Source organism: Convolutriloba macropyga, chromosome 4, assembly GCF_964194025.1.
Source record: "Convolutriloba macropyga chromosome 4, txConMacr16.3, whole genome shotgun sequence".
NCBI lineage: Eukaryota > Metazoa > Xenacoelomorpha > Acoela > Convolutidae > Convolutriloba > Convolutriloba macropyga.
Genome location: NC_134471.1, coordinates 57,144,865 through 57,165,369, shown reverse-complemented (window position 1 = coordinate 57,165,369; position 20,505 = coordinate 57,144,865). Strand labels below are relative to the sequence as shown.

The following is a 20,505-nucleotide window of genomic DNA, read 5'->3' as shown; positions in this document are numbered from 1 at the left end:
TACGAAAAATGAATTGGAGCGAAAACCACCGTGGCTGCGCCGCGTGACTTTTTTTGTAACTATCAAAATAAACTTAAAAAGAAAATGGTGCTCAGTTTAACTTTTTTAGCGAGGGTAATATAGTGAAAGAAAAAGAAAATAGCGCTCAAACGGTGATGTTTAACGGTAATTTTAACGTGTATTAATTTGTTAATTTGATTTTTTTTTTCAGTTTTAATTTGAATCCCTTGTATGATTTTATTAGAATAGTTTTTGTATGGTAGATAATAAAAGGTACTAACAGTTTTTTGTTTTAAATTTTGAATTGTTTCAGGTATATTTCCGGCTTTTTATGCAGTGTTAATGAGCAGAAATTTGTCTCGTCTTATTTTATTTCCCCCTTCTGAAATACTTTTTTCTTCCATTAAAATAAAATGCTGTATGAATTCTATCTACCATTTCGAATAAAAATTGATTGTAATTTTATATAACTCTTTGTTAATTACAGTATTTTTACCTTATCTTTATTATAATCAAATTTAGGCCAGAGCAATTATTAAAGTATTTTTTGTCACTCTTGAAGCTTTTTGTTCTGTCATATGACTTCTAAAATTTTGTCATAGAAATTTAAATTGTTTTTACTGCCATTGACGCCTCCGAAAAACTCCGGCTGATGTTTGCAGCTTCAAAAAACTAACAGGAATGCATCAATTTATTTCAGCTGTGCTAGATTATGAATTTAGAGTTGGAGTAAACCGGGAAACAACGAAACGGTTTCCTCAAAAGTTTTATCGTGTTCGTTTTTCTGTGCAGTTCATTTACATTTTTCCATAATTTTATTTTGTCTAATTTACATTTACGTTTGTTTTCAACTCAATATTTCAATATTTCTCCAGATGGATAATTATGATTGCGAAATTTGAAAAGAGATGGAAAAAATCACAATTTAATTTGCCATGGAAAATCTTATTGTGTTATTTCTTTTCTGATAGTTATATAAAATGCTTGTTTCCAGTAATTAGTGAACTTTTTTTACCTTTTCTTTCCTCATCTTTTAGTTTGAAATATTGTTGTAGATTTGCATTTTTCCCCTACTGTTGTTTTGTATTGTCTATTCAAATTTATTGGTTGATAAATTTATTATTTTTTCTTTATCGTGTATTTTAATCTCTGCTAATTAATTTGCGTTTGACGTGAAAGCGAAGGCCAATTTTTGGTTTTTCTTGATCTAAATTGTCGAATCAGTATGTCAGCAACCAGTTTATCGACTTTCTTGCTCTGATTGGCTGCAGTTTGTCCTAAAAACAAGTCAAATGTTAACATAATGTTCTTTTTCTGCTGATTCGATTACAAACAGTTTTCGCTTAGAGAACTGGTTCGAAGTTTCAAATTAGCTAATATTTTTCAACATTGTAATCTTGTTTCGATATCTGCATTAGAATTTTTTCAGAATGTTGCTGTAAATTGTTTCCTGGCAAACTTCTATTGAAAATGATTGGCATTTTTTTTACTGAAAGTTAGTGCTACAAAAATTTATAAATTCGTGGAGCTGTAGTTTTTTTGCGCGTCATTGATCAACGCCAGTAATTAGCGCGTTCGTTATTTGGTAAACAAGTTTTCACTATTGATTTTTTACCATTTTTCTAAAACTCAGAATTGATTTTTTTCTAAATTCCCTTTGCATTGGTTTATTCATCATTTAAGACTGTACTTTTTGAGCAGTGTGTCTTGTTGTGGGTTCAAAAAATGGGTTTTCCTAAAAAATGAAACATCAAACATGCTTTTTTATTCTAAATTTTTGAACTTTGAGCTTTATTGCAACCTATGGTAGAAAATTTTGATGTACTTCTTGCGCAGTTTTATTTTTTTTAAAAGGACAGCTCTTTATGCCAATTATTTTTTCTCAATTGCTTTTTGATGCAACATTTGGGTTTTAGGCATCCAGTTGTCCTTGAGAAGTTGGATTTAGCGTGGTGACAGCAGGGGCGAGCCTCCTTCTTTTATTGTACATGCTTGAATCATTTTTGCCAATATTAAGTTATACTGGGTAAAGGATAGCTAATGTTTTCGTGAATCGAGCAGAAAATTGTAATTTTGATGGCCATGTTTGCAGTAGGAACAAGATTCTATTCTTTTTGAAGAAAATTAGAACGTTTCATTCTTTCACGTGATGACAAAAAGACAAGTTCATGTAAATGTCGGTTAATTTACGATTCATTTTATCAATCGTCTAGCCACCTATTGTTTAATATAACAATGAACTATTTTCAATTCCATGTTTTTCAGATATCAACAAAGATATGGTGAGATCAAATTAGATTGATTCCACGATAGTGGATAAAATAACCTCAAACACTAACTCATTTCATAGCTAACTTTATTAACCGTTCCCTTTTAGTTCCATTACTTTTTTAATTACTTATTATATTCTTTACTAATCAGAGCCTGTGAGTTGAGGCTAATGCGAGATAATTTAATTTCAAGTTTGAGCAAAGAATTGATTTCGTTATAAAATTTATAGGTTTCTTGACAGCCGCTTAATTTGAAAAAGTTTAAAAATTCTTCTGCTCTCATAGTAATTCTTAATACCAACTTTAACATCATTGACCAATTAAGCTTTAGCATCACCTTCTATCCTAAGAGATTGTTTAGAAGAGCGAAGACAAAAAGTCAATTCAACTCGTCTTTTGTTTAGCTGGACAGAATCATAGCTGGAACCCGCAAACGTCGAGGTCCAGTCAATTTGCTCAAGATCAAAGAGATTGCACCTCACAAGTGTTACATAATCCGAGACGAGACTGACCTCGAACGTGAAGTCCGAACAAATGCACAGATCTCGGAAGCTTCCAGCAAACTTGCAGAGCCAATTTTGCACGACCTCAGTTTGATCAGCGATTTTTCATCAAAATTCAGCGGTGAATGGGCTACAAGTGGATCTTCAACAACGTTCTTCGAATCTGCAATTCTTGATGAGGACAAAACTGAACAGCCGAGTGACATTGACGATGATTTTGTGATAAATGATATTGCTCCTAATGATAACACAGAGCAAGAAAAGTTAGACGAGGAAGATTTGGAATCAACAATGGAAGCTGAAGTTGAAAATGTTGTCCAAAACGAGCCAGGAAAAATCTTTGAAGATGGCGTTGGAGATAAGCCACGTGACGAAGGCATCAAATCAGAAAATGAGTCAAAAGATGAATCAGAACAATTGGATGACGAATCAAAATTGGACGATGACATAAGAGACACAAGTATTCACGAAGATTCAGAGAAATTGCAAAATGGACCGACTGAAAAAACTGATTCAACAGATGATGGAGAAAAAACAGAAAGTGTCGATGAGTCAGAAGAAGGAGCCAAACCTCACGATGACGAATTAAAATTAGGCGATGAAATGAAAAAGTCTGAATCTACGGATGAAGCAGAAACGGAAACTGAAGATGAGTCAGAGGCGAAGACTGAATCTCAAAATTACGTAATGAAGAGGGATAATGAGTTGAACCAGGAAATCAATTCCCAAGGTGACGTCACAAAAACAGACGCCGATGAGTTAAATGACGAATCCGAACCCAATGATGACGTAATCAGTTCAATTCCTGAACTGAAAGCGGAGACCCCATGTGATAATGACGTAACAAAAACAGAAGACGAGTCAATGCAAGAGTCCGAATCTCGTTTTGACGTAATAAAATTGAACAGTGAGTTGAAAGACCAACCCGAATTCCGCGATGCCGGTCTAGATTCAAACAATGAAAACCCTACTGAAGATGCCGACTTGACAACAGCGGATCAGCCGACTGAAGTTCTTGAAAACTCAGTATCAAATTTGGACGACGAACCAAGGTACGAAATTGTGGAAGATGTTGACATCGCTCCAGACAACGGTTTGCTCTTCGAAGTTTTTGAGGAAACAGCTGTTGAAAATGAAACAGAAGATTTTGCCAGCTATGAATCTCAAGAAACTTCTGAAAGTCTTGCCGACGACAACTTGCAGCAGAGAGTTGTCCCGAAAACCGAGGCTGCGGTTGATCAAATTTTGGACCAATTCGGTTCCCCTCAAGATGCAAGTCCGGTCAAGAAAAGAGATAGCCAGCAATTATTTTCTTACAAACCGAATGAATCTCAGGAAGAAAATGAAAGTCTGGCAAATGATTCTTTGGACACATATACAACCGCCAGCTCGGCGACTCAATATGGCGAAGTTGAGGAGTCATTAATTACTGAAGTTGACAGAAATGCTCAGCCAGCAGAAAATGTTGTGCATGCTGCACCTTTTAGCTTGCCAGATAGTCATGATACATCGGCTGAAGTACATTCGGCCATCGATGATTCTGAAAATGAACACGAAACGTCACTTAAAGACCGAAATTTTGCTACGGACGAAGCCGAAATTTCAATCGATGAGCCAGTTATTTCTGAAAATTCTGATCACAAATCAGAAAATGCTGAAAATTCACTTCATGAACCAGAAATTTCAATAGAAAATGCGGGAAGTTCATTGCATGAATCCGAAAACGTTGAAATTTTACTTCATCAACCAGAAATTTCCCTAGAAAATGCTGAAAAATCTTTTCATGAGCCAGCAAATACTGAAAATTCATTTCATGAATACGAAAATGCTGAAATGTCACTTCATGAACTAGAAAATGCTGAAAATTCAATTAACGAATCAGAAAATCCTGAAAATTTACTTGATGAATCAAAAATTTCCCAAGAAAATGCTGAAAGTTTGCTTCATGAACCAGAAAAAGATGAAAATTCATTACAGGAACCAGAAACTGCTAAGATTTTTTCTACAGACACTGGAGTTCCAGAGAATGAAATTGCTTTTGATACTTGTGAAAATCTGAACTCAGAAATGATCAACAAATTTTGTTCAGATTTGGTTGAAGACACCATCGACCATGCTATCAAAGATTACGACGACCGAAACAAAACAATTTTGTCAAATTCGTCTGTGGCAGCACCTAATAACTCCAGTTATAACTCACTAACTAGTAATAGAGGCGCCGATGAAACCTTGTCAAAACTGGAAACAGCTCCTTGGGATGATGAAAATACCCAATTAACAAACGTGACGAATGATGAAATTCGCCCGGAAGCCAATGACATCTTGAACGCCCAATCTGGACTGGTACAGTTTCAGAATGATGACCAGTTATCCCCAATGGAAACCACCCAAGACAGTTCCCGTATCGTGGAAAGTTCCCAGGACAGCAGTTTTGTAACAGCCTCGTCTGGATCACGTGACAGGCTTGATGACGCAACAGGAGAGATCGGTGACGTAACGGATGACGTAACCGGTGATGTGCATTCAACAATTCCTGTTGAAATCGAGGACGAAGAAGAAATTGTTGAAGCAATTCAACAAAATGATGTAGAATTACAACCCGACTTGGCGCTGAATTTGAATGAATCGATCGGACATCTGAGTAACTCAAAAGAAAGCTTGCATAGTCAAAAAATTAACGAACCTTTTGCTGATCATGTTTATTCTTTCTTGAACAAAGACTTAGACCAGAAGCCTCCAAAGTATCCTGGGCATGTTAAACGACCTTCAACAGTAGCCTCAGAGAATTTCGCTGAAACTCCAAGGAGCGGGATTAGTATGATGAGCAGCGCAAGCAGCAACTACGAAGTTCCACCGAGAACTACCGACGAGCTTCAAAACGACTTCTCAAATATTTTGTCGTCTGTGAACACGAATGCGGTAATGATAACCGACTCTGAGTCGCGTCAAAGTGAAGAAAATGAAGTCACAATGACTAATTTGAATGAGAGCGAGAGGCGAGAGAGTAAAGAAGAAAGCTTACACGGAAGTCAAGAAATGCTGTCTTTCAAAGAGTTTTTAAAGGAGTCGGAACTAAACTACCCGAGCCCAACTAATCACCAAAACCCCGATTTCCCGGATAGTCAGATTGATGCAGAAATGACTTCAGCAACGCTGCCAAGGTCGCATAATATGTACAGTCGGAATAAAGCGGTGAGCATGATCGAAGTTTCGCAACCCCCAAAAAGGTCAGAAACATTTGATCAGAAACGACCTGTATCCTTGTACAACATAGCTGGTGACGATAACAATTCTTTGGGAAGCAGTGGACGCTTCGATTCCGTTCCCGAGAAAATTTTTGAGCACGATGAAATGCCAAAACCAAAGAAAAAGAAAAAGTGGTATTCATTTTTGAAACCGAAGAGGAAGAAGAAGTCAAATTTGGTTATAGTACCAGACTCTCAAAGTCCCTCAAACTCGCTATCAAGATCCGGGACTCCTTTAAGTTCACAAAACCAAATTGATGCATTCGAAACACCCCAAGATTTAAATTTGGACTCCGATATTGGCTTGCAAGAAAACGAGGATCCAATTCTAACCGCAACGGAGGCAATCGTAGAAAGATCTCCTTCCGAAATTCCAGAAATTTTGCCCGATGATACAGAAAATTTCGTAGACCAAGGTCCTGAAATTCTTTCAAACCCTGACAGAAAAATTGACGTCATTCGTGTTCTTGATATCGACCGGGGTCGTTCATTTGTTGAGGCTTTTGGCGAAAAAGTTCCCACAAATCAGAGTTTTGCCGAGGTCTCTGAGTTGGTGGAGGCTTTGTCTCTCGATTCCTCGGTTGAAATCAATGAAGACGAGGCTCTTATCGGCAGCGAAGTTGCTAAGTCGGAACTTTTTGTACCGACAATCACGATAACGCCCGATGATACTCAGGATTTGATCCAGCAACAAGAAGAATCGGATCAAGATGCTAACGAGAATGATGATGTTGAGAAGAAGGAGTTTCAAGAGGCGGAAGTTGCAACTGACAGCAGCTCCGATTCCGATGATGACCAAGATCACTCGAAAGGCAGCGATGCCAATGACGTAACTGCAGACAACGACGCCAATGACGCAACTGCAGACAGCGATGCCAATAACGTAACTGAAGACAACGACGCCAATCCCGCATTCGAAAATAACTATCACGCAACCCCAAGTGTTCCGGAAGATGCGTTTGAAGTTGATAGAAATGTTGCCACAGCTGACCAAATTGATTCGTTTGACGAAACGGAGCAAAGTTCTGAGAACGAATTGCTTCACGAAGAAGAAGAAATTGAAGTCGCTGAACTTGATGACATCCTTCAAAACATGCCTGAAGAAATCATTGAAAACGAGCAACAAGTTCCAACTTCAGTTTTGATTGACGCTCTAAGCGCTGAGTTTGAACCTGAAAAAATTGACAATCTTGAAGACGCACCTGATAACAGTTCGGAAGATTTGGAAGATAAACACATTCCGACGCCGGTACTAATTGACGCTTTCAGCGCCGAATTTGCTCAAGATGAAGTCGAACTCGATAACGAAGTTGATATGCCAACTGATGAAAGCAGCGAAAGTGACGATGGAAGTCACCACGACAATACTGATGAAAAAGTCATTCCTGATCATCCGAGAACCAGTGATCTTGAACAGGAATCAGACGACAAAATTCAATCAGAAATCGAAAACACCTCAACTGATTTTGAATCTCAACCTGAAATTGATTCTAAGATTGTAAAACAGGCTCAAATTGTGAGCGCTTCGGAAATTTCTATCGAAACAGCGAGTGACACAGATTTGAACAGCGAATCAGAGAAAAGCTCTGAAGCGGAGCTGAACAAAACTATAGAAAAAGACGAAATCGATCACCCAAATATGGGTGAAGCAATTACATCTTTTGATAAAGTAGAGAACAACAATCAAAACGTCGACGATGTCAACCCCAAAGCTGTTATTTCACGATCACCGTCTAACACAAGCGCAGGTGTTAGCGAAATTCATACAATGAGTCAAGCTCCAATGGATTCCATCTCAGAAATGCTCAACCAATCGGAGAATTCCACTAGTGAAAACTTTTCACAGAGTGGTGATCAACTTGTGAAAAGTGATGTTCAAAATCAAATGGAACATGAACAAACTGACGTCGAAGAGAACAGTTGGAATGAGTCCAATGATGTTCTAGAACAATCTAGAACAAATGACGAATCGAGCCAGAAAAGTTTTGTTGAAGCAAAACCTGTCGATGAATCTGAACAAAACTCTGAATTCGAAGATATAAGTCGGGCTTCAGATGCTTCATGGGACAATATTGAATTACGGATTAAGACTAATTATGACAAACTTCAGAAGTTTATTAATGATCCTGAACAATCTAAGGATACCTCTGGGAACGAGTCACTTGAGAATGAAAACGAGGTCGAATCTGAGAATGAATACGCTGATATGAGTGGAAAAATGACCCCTACCAATTTATCGACTGATGCTTTAGAGGACAAAGATGGAAGCGAAAACGAGAATTCACAAATTCATTTTGAAGGAACAAAACCTGATTCGCCTGTTATTAGGGAAAATTCACCAATAGAAATCGATTCATCTCGGGAAAAAAATATATCTCTGGTCGCTGCAGATCTAGAAACCGAATCAATGTCTGAAAGTTCTGGGGATGAAGATAAAGAAAATGATTTCCGCAAACCTGATTCAAGAGATGATTCTAACAACGAAGATGAAATCTCAATCACGAAAGACTCTTTTGACAAAATTGCTGATGATGTAGCGACTAACGACGAAGAACAACTGGAATCTGAAATACCCTCAAGTAAGGATCAAAGCCTCGACCTTCAGGAAAATTTGCAGAGCTCATTTAAATCTGATGGCTGTGAAAAAGTTGACACCAATAATGATGACTTGAGTTCTGACAATGGCACGCAAAAAATTAATGATCGAGAGCGAAACGATGTTGCTGACAGTTTAGCAAAGACAATTGAGCTCCAAAAAGCTGGTTATGATTCGTACTTTGGTGATAGTAGTGACAACGATTCCGAAAAATCTCTTCATCAAAAAGATAGTATGTCGTCTGAAAGCGAAAGCGAGCAAGCTGAGCATCACAAAATTGAATCGCTAATGAACCCAAAAGATGACACTGAAAGTCGTGAAATTAGCAAAATGTCCGAACAGGATTTTGCTGAAATGAAACCCGAATCGCCCGTTTTAATGCAAGAAGTTCAAACTAACACATTTTCTGCGAATGATGAAACTCGATTTGCTGTTGAAAAGTTAGAACTTCGACAAGAAGAAAATTTGGATAACAAAATTCTTCTTGATGTCAATGAAAATGAAAACTCAGCGTGTGAAAGATCCCGAGATGAAGATGATCGAAGTTTTGACCTCAATGTAGACGCGGAAGGTGAGGTTGAAAATGACAGTTTCAAATCTAATTCCGATGATTCCCTTGTTCGTGAAGCTGAACCAACAAATGATCTCATGAAAAATGGTGTTTTGGACGGATTAGCGCAGACGATACAACTCAAAAGAGCCAGCTATGACTCCTACTTCGGTGAAAGCAGCGATGAAGATTCGGAAATTTCACGTGATATAAATGAACATGACGATGCAGGGATGCCAGTGAACATCAATGCTTTGAGGACTCAAATTGATGAACCTCAAAATGAAAGCAATGACAAAAGTCAAAGTGAGTTTGAAGGAGAAATAAATCTGCAACAAGCTTTTCAACTTCAAACGTCTCCAATTGAAATAAACAATTCTCAAAACGAACAATCCATCAAAAATGATCAAAAAGACGATAGCCAATTAAATGACTCAAAGACGACGTTAGCAACTACCAGCTCTTCCGGGTCTGAGCAAGACACCGGAGAATTTCCAGAAATAGATATGGGAAACGAAGAGCTAAATCAAGTTGCTGGTGCTTTCGAGGGCATACCAAAGCGTGGAGAATCTGTGAGCAATGTCTACGTTGACATGGCACAAAATACGAAACCTGACGCTAAGCTCGATTTAAGAGCACCAAAAACTGTACCTGAGATCCAAGTAGTCCCTGCAGATCAAAACGAATCCTTGCGTGAGAATGAGGTTGATTTAAGCAGAGATGGAAATGAGCAAAATCAGAAGATGGAAGATCCTCAAAATTCGAAGGAGTTCCTCAACCCTAGGAAACCTACCGAAGCCGAGTTGGAGCTAACTCAAGAAATTTTAGAAATTCAGAATAGAAGTAAGATGTCAAATTCTGCAAATGTTAGCGGGACCAACTTTCCACCCGTTTTGGAACCGGCAAGCCGAGATGATGAAATCGATTCCAGCTACGATATGTCCTCGGATAGTTCGAATCCCTCTGAAGACAAGATTAGAAACCTGCGAAGACCTGAAGCGCTGCAACTTGAAAACAATCTGGACGATACGCTAACTAATGATTCAGATATGGATGTTGAAATAGCCGGTCAGCTCCAAATGCCACCAGGGTTCTCGCAGCCACTGGAAAGTCCTGGAAATTTAGACTCTCCAAACCGGTCTGGATTTTTTGGACCAAGTGTTGTGAAATCAACACCTCGACCGTCAGAAAGCGAGTATCCCCGAGAAAAATTGGACATGTCTGGAGGGATATCTAATCAGAGTGATTCTGAAAATGACAACTCGGACTCAGTTATTGAACGATCATTTGATGGCCATGATAAGAAACCAGACATTCAAATTACAGTGGCAGCTCCGAGGAAAACATTGGAAGTACTTCGCGATCTGACAACAAAAGAAGCGGATGCAACAGATGGCCCAATTTCTAAGCCCGAAACCAACGATCCTGACGAATTAGGTCAAAGTTCTTCTCCAGCCCCAATCGCTGCTGCCTCAGAATTGGAAATTTATAAACCCGAAGAAACATTCCCAGTTCATCCCATTGCAACTTTACCTAGAACATCTCCCAGCGCAACCCTTCCATCGGCAGACATTTTTGGAGCAACAGGAGCCGCGGAAATATTAGTTGGACCTGAGAAGGTTTTCAAACGCAAAGCGAGTCCCTCTCCAATGAGAGGAAAAACGAAGAAAAAGGGAAGAAGCGGCAGCAAAAAGGGAAAAATTGAATCCGATTTGACATTAACCTTGGATGATACTCTAAAAAATGAAGGCAATCAAGATGATGCCAAGACTCTTGAAGCAGCACCTGTTGATCCTTTGGACGCGATTGAAATACCTCATTTTTCAAGTGAACTTGATCCCAATTTTTCCGAGCAAATCTCAATAATTCCCGCGCCCCCGTTGGAAACTCCACCCCTGGACACGGATTCTCAGTTAACTCAGGAATTCGACCCTCCGGAAGATTTTGAAATGAAACTTCCAGAACTACCTCCAGAAACTATGAAACGAGAGAAACGCTTTGATCCATTGGTTGCTGAACTGAAAAAGTATCACTCAGAACACGGAATGAATTTGGATTCAAGTCGAGAAAGTGTGAACAACCCGAATGAAATTAATGTAAGTGTGAACGGATCAAACGCTGAATTAAGCAAAGGTGTGACTGATTTTGACCCTGATACCGAATTTCCGACAGATCAAACTGCCGAAAAAGAAACTCCCACTGAAGCAAATTTTGAAACCAAAGCTCTTCCTGAAAATGAAAAGGTTCCAGTGGAAATGAACCGAAAATTGCGAAGACCAGAAGAAAAGCCACTTTATAAAAGCTCCTTCAATTCTGCAATTGTACCCGCTTGTTTTGCGGAATCCGAAAACGAAACCCCTGAAAATGTGGCACGAGTTGCTTCCGTATCTCATGATCCCGATGAAGTAGAATTTGGCTCAAACTTGAAAAAATACAACAACACTGAATTCTTGAACAATTCCGGAGCTTTCAATGATGGTTTACAAGATGAAGAAAAGAGTGAATTTAGTTTACAATTTTCGGATCTTTCAAAAAGTGATGATCAAAATGACGAGGAGAAGAAGTGTGTACAGGCCGAGGTAGCCTCCAGCGAAGATTCGGATTCCGAAGCTGAACATTCGACTGTTTTTAACACCTCAAACGAAAACAAAAAATTTGAAACCATAATCAGAGCAAATGTTGAAACAATAGTCCCAAATTTGAATGAACAAGAAGATCTAGGCGTTGAACCAGAAAACATCAAGAACGATGAGCCTCACGAAAGCGAATCTGAAATTGATTCAGGCAAATATGACTCAATGGAATTTTCCAATGAGAGAGAACTTAACAGTTACATAACAACCGATTTTGATACAAACGAATTATCTACCGCATTTGGCGACTCGAGAGAAAACATTCTCGAAACTTCCGATGCAGCGTTGAAGAATCCTGACATTGATGAAGTAATGAAATTCGGAAGCAATAACTTCAGCAGAAGTGACGTAACAGTGGACGAGAGTGATTTTGAAATTGAGTCAAAGAATAACCACGTATTGAATACTGAGAATGAGAGCAAAAATTTTGACCAATTAGTTCTCGAAAATGGTGGTCAACCAAATTTTGTTAAAATAAATTTCGTGCCAGCTGGAGTGTCAAGTGCTGAAAGTTCTGACATTGACAACAAAATTGAATCCACAAATCCGGTTGAACCTCTTGATGAACCAAAAAATGTGACAAATTTTGTGGACGAAGATGAAATTCAATGCTTCTCACGACATCCAAAAGTCATTCCAGATGAATCGGTTGACACTGTTGAAAAATCAGTCAGTGAAAGCAACTCTGATATTGATTCAGATCATGATGACTCAAAGGACTTTTCCAATGAGAGAGAACTTAATAGTTACATAACAACTGATTTTGATACAAACGAATTATCTACCGCATTTGGCGACTCGCGAGAAAATATTCTCGAAACTTCCGAAGCAGCGTTGAAGAATTCTGATATTGATGAAGTAATGAAATTCGGAAGCAATAACGTCAGCAGAAGTGACGTAACAGTGGACGAAAGTGACTTTGAATTAGAATCGAAAACCAATCAAGTATTGAATTCCGCCAATGATGGAAAAGCTTTTGATCAAATAGTTCTTGACAACGCTGGACAAAATGATTTCCAAAAGATTAATTTTGTTCCAGCTGGAATTTCCAGCGCTGAAACTTCTGATGATGATGATGACAAAACTAATTCCGAAAATCAGCTTGAAGCTCTCAGAGATGAACTGAAAAATTCGAAACCTTTTGTTGACGAGGGTTCAATTGAATTCGTTTCTAGGCTTCCGCAACCCAATAATGAAAGTGTTGAAGTAGACAATATCAAAGAGACTTCTGATGAAAGCGTAAGCAGTGAATCGACGCAGAACGAATCGAAACAGGAGGAAAGTTCATCAGATGATTTGGACGATTATGTAGTCATTGAGCGCAGCCAATCAGAAAGTGACTTCGAGGTCGAAGCAAAGAAAGATATAGTCATGAGCAGTGCTGGAGATGACCTCACAAATATCTTAGACGAACCGATAGAGTTCAGAAAAATTAGCTTTGAACCCTTCGAGGTTTCTGACATCAGCGATGGGCAGGAAAGTTTGAACGAGAGCAATTTGCAAACTTTTTCGAAAGCAAACCTTGAAAATGAAAACCTGGACACTGATCTAGTTGATGAAGACAGCGTTCAACCATTCTCTAGAAAACTTGACGACGGCAATGACGGAACTGTTGGTGGACAAAACGAGGATGAGATTGCGGATGTAGACCTGAATACATCTTCTGAAAAGTCCAACAAACAAAATGAAGACGTTGACCAGAAGATGTCAATGGCGTCTAATGAAAACGATGATCAGTCTTCTGAATTAAATAGTTCTGTGGATGAAAAAAGCTCAGATGATCAGGAGTTTGAGACAACGCCGAAACCGGGTACTCTTACCGGTCGCAAAGAACCCGAGACTAATTTGCACATCGTCAAAGCGCCAGATACCCCAAAAGAGTTCAGACGGAGTCTTTTTGAGCCATTTGAAGTTTCGGACTACAGCACTGAAAACGAAAACGAAGCTGCAGATGAGAGCAACTTGCAGAGATCTCCCAATAATAATCTTCTTGATCCCCTAGCGAAGAATTCGTCGGAAAATATAAATGACGACAGAAATTCTACGGATATTTCGGATTATGAAGCAAAGAATGTTTTGCCATCGCCTGACTTGGTCAATTTTGAAGATCCAAAAGCGATAACAGTAGATGGTGCAGTTGTCCAAAATGATAGCGATGAAAGCGAAAGATCACTTGATGAAATTCAAAAATCACTAGAAGTTGATGAAAATATCCCCGATGAAATCAACATGGGTAAGGATCATTTGAAATTGGAGTCGAACCCAATTATTTTCACAAGCTACGTAGACCAGGAGAATGAATCACGCGATGAATCACAGGAGGGAGAACCTGAATTTAGAAGAAGTCTTTTCCAACCATTTGTAGTTTCTGACTACAGCACCGACAATGAAAAAGAAGCCGCCGATGAGAGCAAATCACAACTCTCCGCAAACAATGAGCTTCTTGAATCCAATTTTGAGCCTCAACTAAACACTTCTGAAGAATTTGACAATCAAAAGGAATCTTCAGCGAATGTTACTCATGATTTAACAGATGATGCCAAGTTAAACGAGACAGTCAGTTCCGAAGACCCTGAATATAAAATGACAAACGCAGTTTTAGCTGTTCCGATTGACATGGAGGCTCACAATAAATCACTCGAATCCGAAGGTAGTCAAAATAACGAAAACCAAATGAATGATAGTGACTCCAAAGTGGATTTGAAGCAGGATTCTGCAACTAAACAGGAAAATGACTCGTCCGATAAAGAGTCTGAAACGCCTCATGAATTCCGACGTAGTCTTTTCCAGCCGTTTGAAGTTTCCGATAACAGCAGTGGAAACGAAAATGAAACTTCAAACGAAAGTATATCCCAAAATTATGTACACATTGAAATTCCTGCGGAAAAATCAGATGAAAATTCCTTTGAAAAGTTGAGCACACAAGATGAGTTGGCAGCTAACGTGCCTGATATTGTGTTAGAAAATGACGACAAATTTAATGATTTGGCGACTGGCGACGACCAAGAACATGATACATCTGATTCTACGATCGAACAGTCATCAGACCAGGAAGAACCGAACAATTCTGCTGAACAAATTGATCTTGCGTCGCAGGCAAGCGATTCCAATTCTGATCCTTCTAGATCTTCTATGGTGGCTGATGATCACATCACCAACGATGCAGATTACCCTATTGAAAACCCCACAATTCCAGACGTTGCCGATGTTGTTCACCCAACGGAAACAGATGCCCATGATAGAGCACTCGATGTTGGAAAAATTGATACAAGTGTAGAAGACAGCGATATTGACGTGGAATCGAAGCAAAATCTTTTCGCACCAAGTGCAGAGCAGGAACTTGACTCGTCAGTCAAAACTCCAGATTTGTCAAATGAATTCAGGAGAAGTCTTTTTGAGCCGTTCAAAGTTGCGGACAACAGTAGTGATAATGAAAGCGAAGCCACGGATGATAGCCTTGTACATAAGTCTGCAAACGCAAATTTGCAAAACCAAAAGTCTGAAACTGGATCGGAAAGTGACCAGTCATCTCCAGAGGTATCTAGACGTTTGGATGATTATTTGTCATCTGATGCTGATCAGAACCCAGAAGACGAAAAATCGGACAAGCTCGAATCTGTGACCAACGTGTCTGCAAAACTACACGATTTGTTTGAGCGTCCATTACTAGGCGTTGAGTCCCATGATAGTTCCACAATTAAAAGTGAGATACATGACGCGTCTGCTTTGCTTTCTGACCAGTCTAATTTGGTTCCGGATGTTGAACAGGAACTTAAAGACTTCTCTCACAATTCGGATGACGAATCGGCATCAGCTCAAAAAGGTCAAGTTGACACAGAAAAACATTCTTTGACATCTGACTACCTCCCTGATATCAAAAACGAAGATTTTGGAAGAGCTCCCGAACCTCACCAATTGCCAAGGTTTGATCTTGATCTTCAAGACCGCGAAAAATCTTCCGACACTTCTAAGGATTTGGATTCATCTCATGAACAAACAGGGAGTGAACAAAACGAGACAGAAAGCGATTTCGAAGTTGAATCAAAGCAAATTATTGTTATGAGCAGTGCTGGAGACCCGTTTGAAAATTTCGAGAAAGATCCTGATGCAACAAATAAGTTCGCAAAAATTAACTTTGAGCCATTTGAGGTTTCAAATATCAGTGATGAGAATAAAGATCTAAACGAGAGTGATTTGCAGAACCCTATGCACCCGAATCTTGAAACCGGAACTAGCCAACCTGACTTGGTTGAAGAACATATTGTTAAACCCATTTCGAGAAAGTTGGATGATGATTTTGCTGCTGATGAGAACAATGTGACAACCTCTTCGTCTGCATCGGAAGAGCAGAAATTAGTGCAGGAACCTGAAGACCCATCTGAACAGTCTCCAGAACCTCTTGATCAGTCGGAAATTGCATCTCAAGTATCTCGACATAACCACTCACAGACGCTCGACGGTTCGAGTCACGTTTCAGAGACTGATGATCGCTCGATTGAATACCCAGGTCTTTACAATAGTGATGTCGAAGCAGCGAAAGATTTTGAGCAGCAGCCTCTCCATTTGGCAGAATCATCCGCACTTTCAATTGATGAACCTGAAGCCGAAGTCTTGCCCGATTCATCGCTTGTGATGGAAATACCAGAATCAGACGTTAGAATAGAACAAAATGACCAGCCGGCGGACAAACCCCAAAGTGCACTCGAACTAGCTGAAAATGTTGCTGAGTTATCAATTGAAGTCGGTGACCCGTCCCAGCCCATACCAGAAGATGCAGGACCTTCTTTGAAACCTGGCGATGCTGAATTCCAAACATTTAAACCAGATGACAGATCCGAAACACCGTCAGAGAGAGTGTCTGTGGACATCAGTGATCGCGTGCACGCGTCTTTACCTCCCGTAGTCGCCCAACCTTCATTTAACTCCAACCAACCTTCACTCCGTAGATCGGAGACTTTAGTGGGCCCTGAGAAAGTCTTCAAACGTAAAGCGAGTCCATCTCCGAGTTTGAAAACAGGAAAATCGGGCAAAAAGAAGAAATCCGGCAAAAGCCCAAAACCAAAAGAACAAGAATCAGACTTAACCTTTACACTTGACGACAGCCGAACCGAGCAAAATTCTACTCCGAATGCTAACGAGTCACAAACAGCTGAACAATTAGTCTCTCGGATCGTCCAGCCTTTGGTTTTTGACGGCGAAAATACTCCGACATCAGAACACCCTGACCTTTTGTCTTCCCCAACTTTTGAAGACTCTGCGACACCTCGCGCTGAATCAGATGAAGAAACTAATTTTAAGTTTGAACCTGAAATAAATCACGAGAAAGACGCAACTCTGAAAATGAATCCAGATTTTACTCAACAATCACAGCCTGTGATAGATGGCAGTTTGTCCGAGTTTGAATCAAAATCTTACGATACACCTCAAACTGACGATTCACCCGTAGCAGATGCTCCTCAACTTGATCAAGGTTTCAATGAAGTGCCGACTGATGTCGGAATTGAACCGAATTCAATACCTCAAAATTTTGACAACACCACTGCTGGTCCGATTAGTGACGATTTCGGCATTAGAGCTTCAATGCTGCCTTCAGACGAAATGAAAAAAAACCAAGCTACTGAGGATATCTTATCGGACAATTTGTTATCAGATGGACAAGATAATGAAAAGCTCGACTCAAATTCCCGTGAGATGGTAAATTTTGGAACCGAGAAAAATTTTGGCAAAAAAACAAAAGCTCCAAAATTGCCTGAAGGTTTGACTGAAGTGATTGATGAACGTCGGCCAAGTGATCAAATATTTGAGGTTCCCGCAAATGCTGATAATACAGAAACCACGAGTGACAAAAACGAAACAGTTAGCGAAAGTGAATTCGAACCCGAGTTGAAATCGGATCAAGTTTTCAACAATGAAATCAAGTTAGAAAGCCTGGAATTAAACCAGACACCTTTTGAGAAAATCAATTTTGACCTGTTTGATACCTCCAAGCACAGTGAATCAGAGAGCAGCAAAAAAAGTTTGGATCAAAAAGAAGAAGATTCTGAGACAGAAAGCTCTTTAAAATCTGCAGTTCATGAAAAATCTTTCGAAGTTGATTCAAGAAATTTAGAACACAAATCTCCGTCCGAAGAACTGGAAACACCAGTCAAATTGAGTTTCCAGAATATTCTAGAATCTTTCAAAGTAGAACAGGAAACTCCTTCGGAGGAACTATCGAAACAATTTCCCGGAATCGAGGATTCAAATTTTATCAATGAGCAGAAATCATTGGACAGGCCTCCAGAAAATGGCGGATCATTGAAAAAATTGAGCCAAGTGTCTAGTTTAGATGACAACGGTAGCACTTCCTCAATTGAAAAATTTGCTTTTGTAGTTTTGCCCGATCAAAATGAAGATATCAGTGATGATTTTGATGAAAAGTTATCTGATGATCAGATTCCAAAATACGAAATTGCAGCAATTGTTCAGAACGCTCCTGAAAATGATGAATCAATTGACGACATCGTTGCAAAAATCCAGAACACAGCTCAGCTGGAAAACCCTCCGAGTGATGAAGAAAATCAATTGCCCGATTTGGACATCCCGGAATCCGAGTCAAATGTGATTCACGACGTGAACTTGAAGTCGGCTTCTTTTGCGTCGGACCTCTCTGAAAGTGATGATAATCAAAGCTTGCCATCCGATTCCGAATACTCAACGGCTTCGACAAGTGACGTTGAAAGTCGCCCAGCCACTCAGATAGCAGCTTTCAATGATGAAAGCCGAGAAGCTACCCCAGATATTGCGTGGCACGAAGCGCTACGAAAACTTCATTCCGATTCCGGATCTCTGCACCCTGATCAAGAACAGGATCAACCATCAAGACCCCAATTTGAAAACAGCGCAGAGAAGCCCGAACCCGAACACCGATATGGTCATGTGGCCAATCCAGCTATTTCTGACTCGTTGGCCAATCAGATCAGAGAAGCACAACATGTAATCTCGTTAAGCAGTGACTCGGCACCTCAGCAGTCATATCCTTCAATGTCTGGCCTAGGAGACAACTATTCAAAGAAGGACCCGGAATTGGTTGGCTCACCAGACGAGGATGATAATACGTTGGTCTTCAGCGGGTCTCTCTCGGATAGAAACTACGATGCTGAAAATGATGTAAGTTTGCTAACCCATTCTAAGTCTACTAATCATAAACTATGGTTACACGTAAACGGTTTTTTTTTCATTGCGTTCTAATCAATTTTACGGCACATTTATTGCAAAAGTTGCACGCAATTTTTCACTCAAACCAGCCACAAAATAAATTGTTCTATCTCATTTTTTCGATTTAGAAATTTGAATCTTAAATAATGCATCGAACTTTAACCATTTTATGTATTGAATATTTCGGTTTTTATGCTTGCGAAGATGATAATGCACTGCGTTTGCACATCAAGTTCTGTTATAATGCTTGCTTTTAACTCCACTTTAAACTCCTTGCAACGAGGCACATATGTTCTTGGAGGGTGTTCAATTCTTCTGCTGCGATGCACTTCGCTAAAAACTTATTTTCGCTATTTAAATGCACAGATGAACATACAGGATTGAATGCTTCGTTCAAAAGCAAATTAAGCACGCCGAAAACAAACATCAGGTCGATAACCAGCAAAGTTTGTCTAATCAGAATTGTGTATAAAATAAACGCAACAGTAATTTTTTTTAAAAAAAGAGTAAAAATAAGGAATGAAAAAGTTTTTGTGAATAATGTGACGTAATATCGAATATTTTTTTAGGTATTTTCATCTATTTAAGTAAATTCGTGATTTTCCATTGATAGTATTTGCAGACAGTTTTTTCAAACAAAAGAGCTGACTTTCCTGTCTATTTTCGCATATCATCATCTTAGTGTTGTTAAAAAATTGAGAAAAAGCATGAAAATGGCCGGGAATCAGACAAACAATTTCTACGGTGTCAAGACAATTTACACAATTCCATTTTACCCAATGCCACTATACACTGTCATTTTACCCATCCTGCCATTTTATCGGATAATCGAACGAAAAGATCAAAGAGCATCGGGTAAGTTGGTATTGGGTAAAATGGCATTGGATAAAATGGCGTAGGGTAAAATGGCATTGGGTAAAACGGAATTGGGTAAATTGTCATGTAACCCTTTCTACGAACATAAACAACTAAAGAAAGATTAAAAAATACAAACTATTGGCTGCTGTATATTACTCCTGAAAATCAAGAAGAAAGAATTAAAATATAAACTGGGCGAGCGTTATGGCGATATGCCATAAGCATTACCATAAACGTAAAAATTCGCTGTTTGTTTCTTCTGACTAAAACATTTTGCACATACTCACTAAACTTTAAAATAGCTATTTGATTGCACAGATGAAGGTGCCGTTTTACTATATTTGTAAAAATTAACGACGAAAACAGAACTTCAGGCCAAAAAGAGTATCTTCTACGATTGTGTACAATTTAGTTGCGGAATCCAGTTCCCACAATAACCAGGGAATAGTGGATCAATGGAAAAGATTGGTTTCAAAAAGTTTTATGTGAAAGTTTACAGATCTGTTTTCCTTAGCTTGCATTTTCGTTTTCAAGCTGTTTCCAAAGATCTGAAACAGAAAAATAAAGAGCAAAAAACAAGCTACTGGCTGCTCTAAATTGGTCTTGATGATCAATAAGCCAAAATCAGTTTATAAAGCCGAGAACAGTCACAA

At 39.1% G+C, this 20,505-nt stretch overlaps 1 protein-coding gene across 5 annotated transcripts in view; it reads left to right on the top strand.

The window, feature by feature from the left end:
• The window catches only part of LOC142337780 (uncharacterized), a 113,523-nt gene that overhangs the window by 20,839 nt on the left and 72,179 nt on the right, over positions 1 to 20,505 (top strand). For all 5 annotated transcript variants that reach the window (XM_075387293.1, XM_075387290.1, XM_075387291.1 and 2 more), the window contains 2 exons: positions 2,266 to 2,282; positions 2,675 to 18,946. In XM_075387293.1, coding sequence (XP_075243408.1) covers positions 2,266 to 2,282; positions 2,675 to 18,946 — 16,289 coding nt within the window. The remainder of the gene's footprint in view (positions 1 to 2,265; positions 2,283 to 2,674; positions 18,947 to 20,505) is intronic.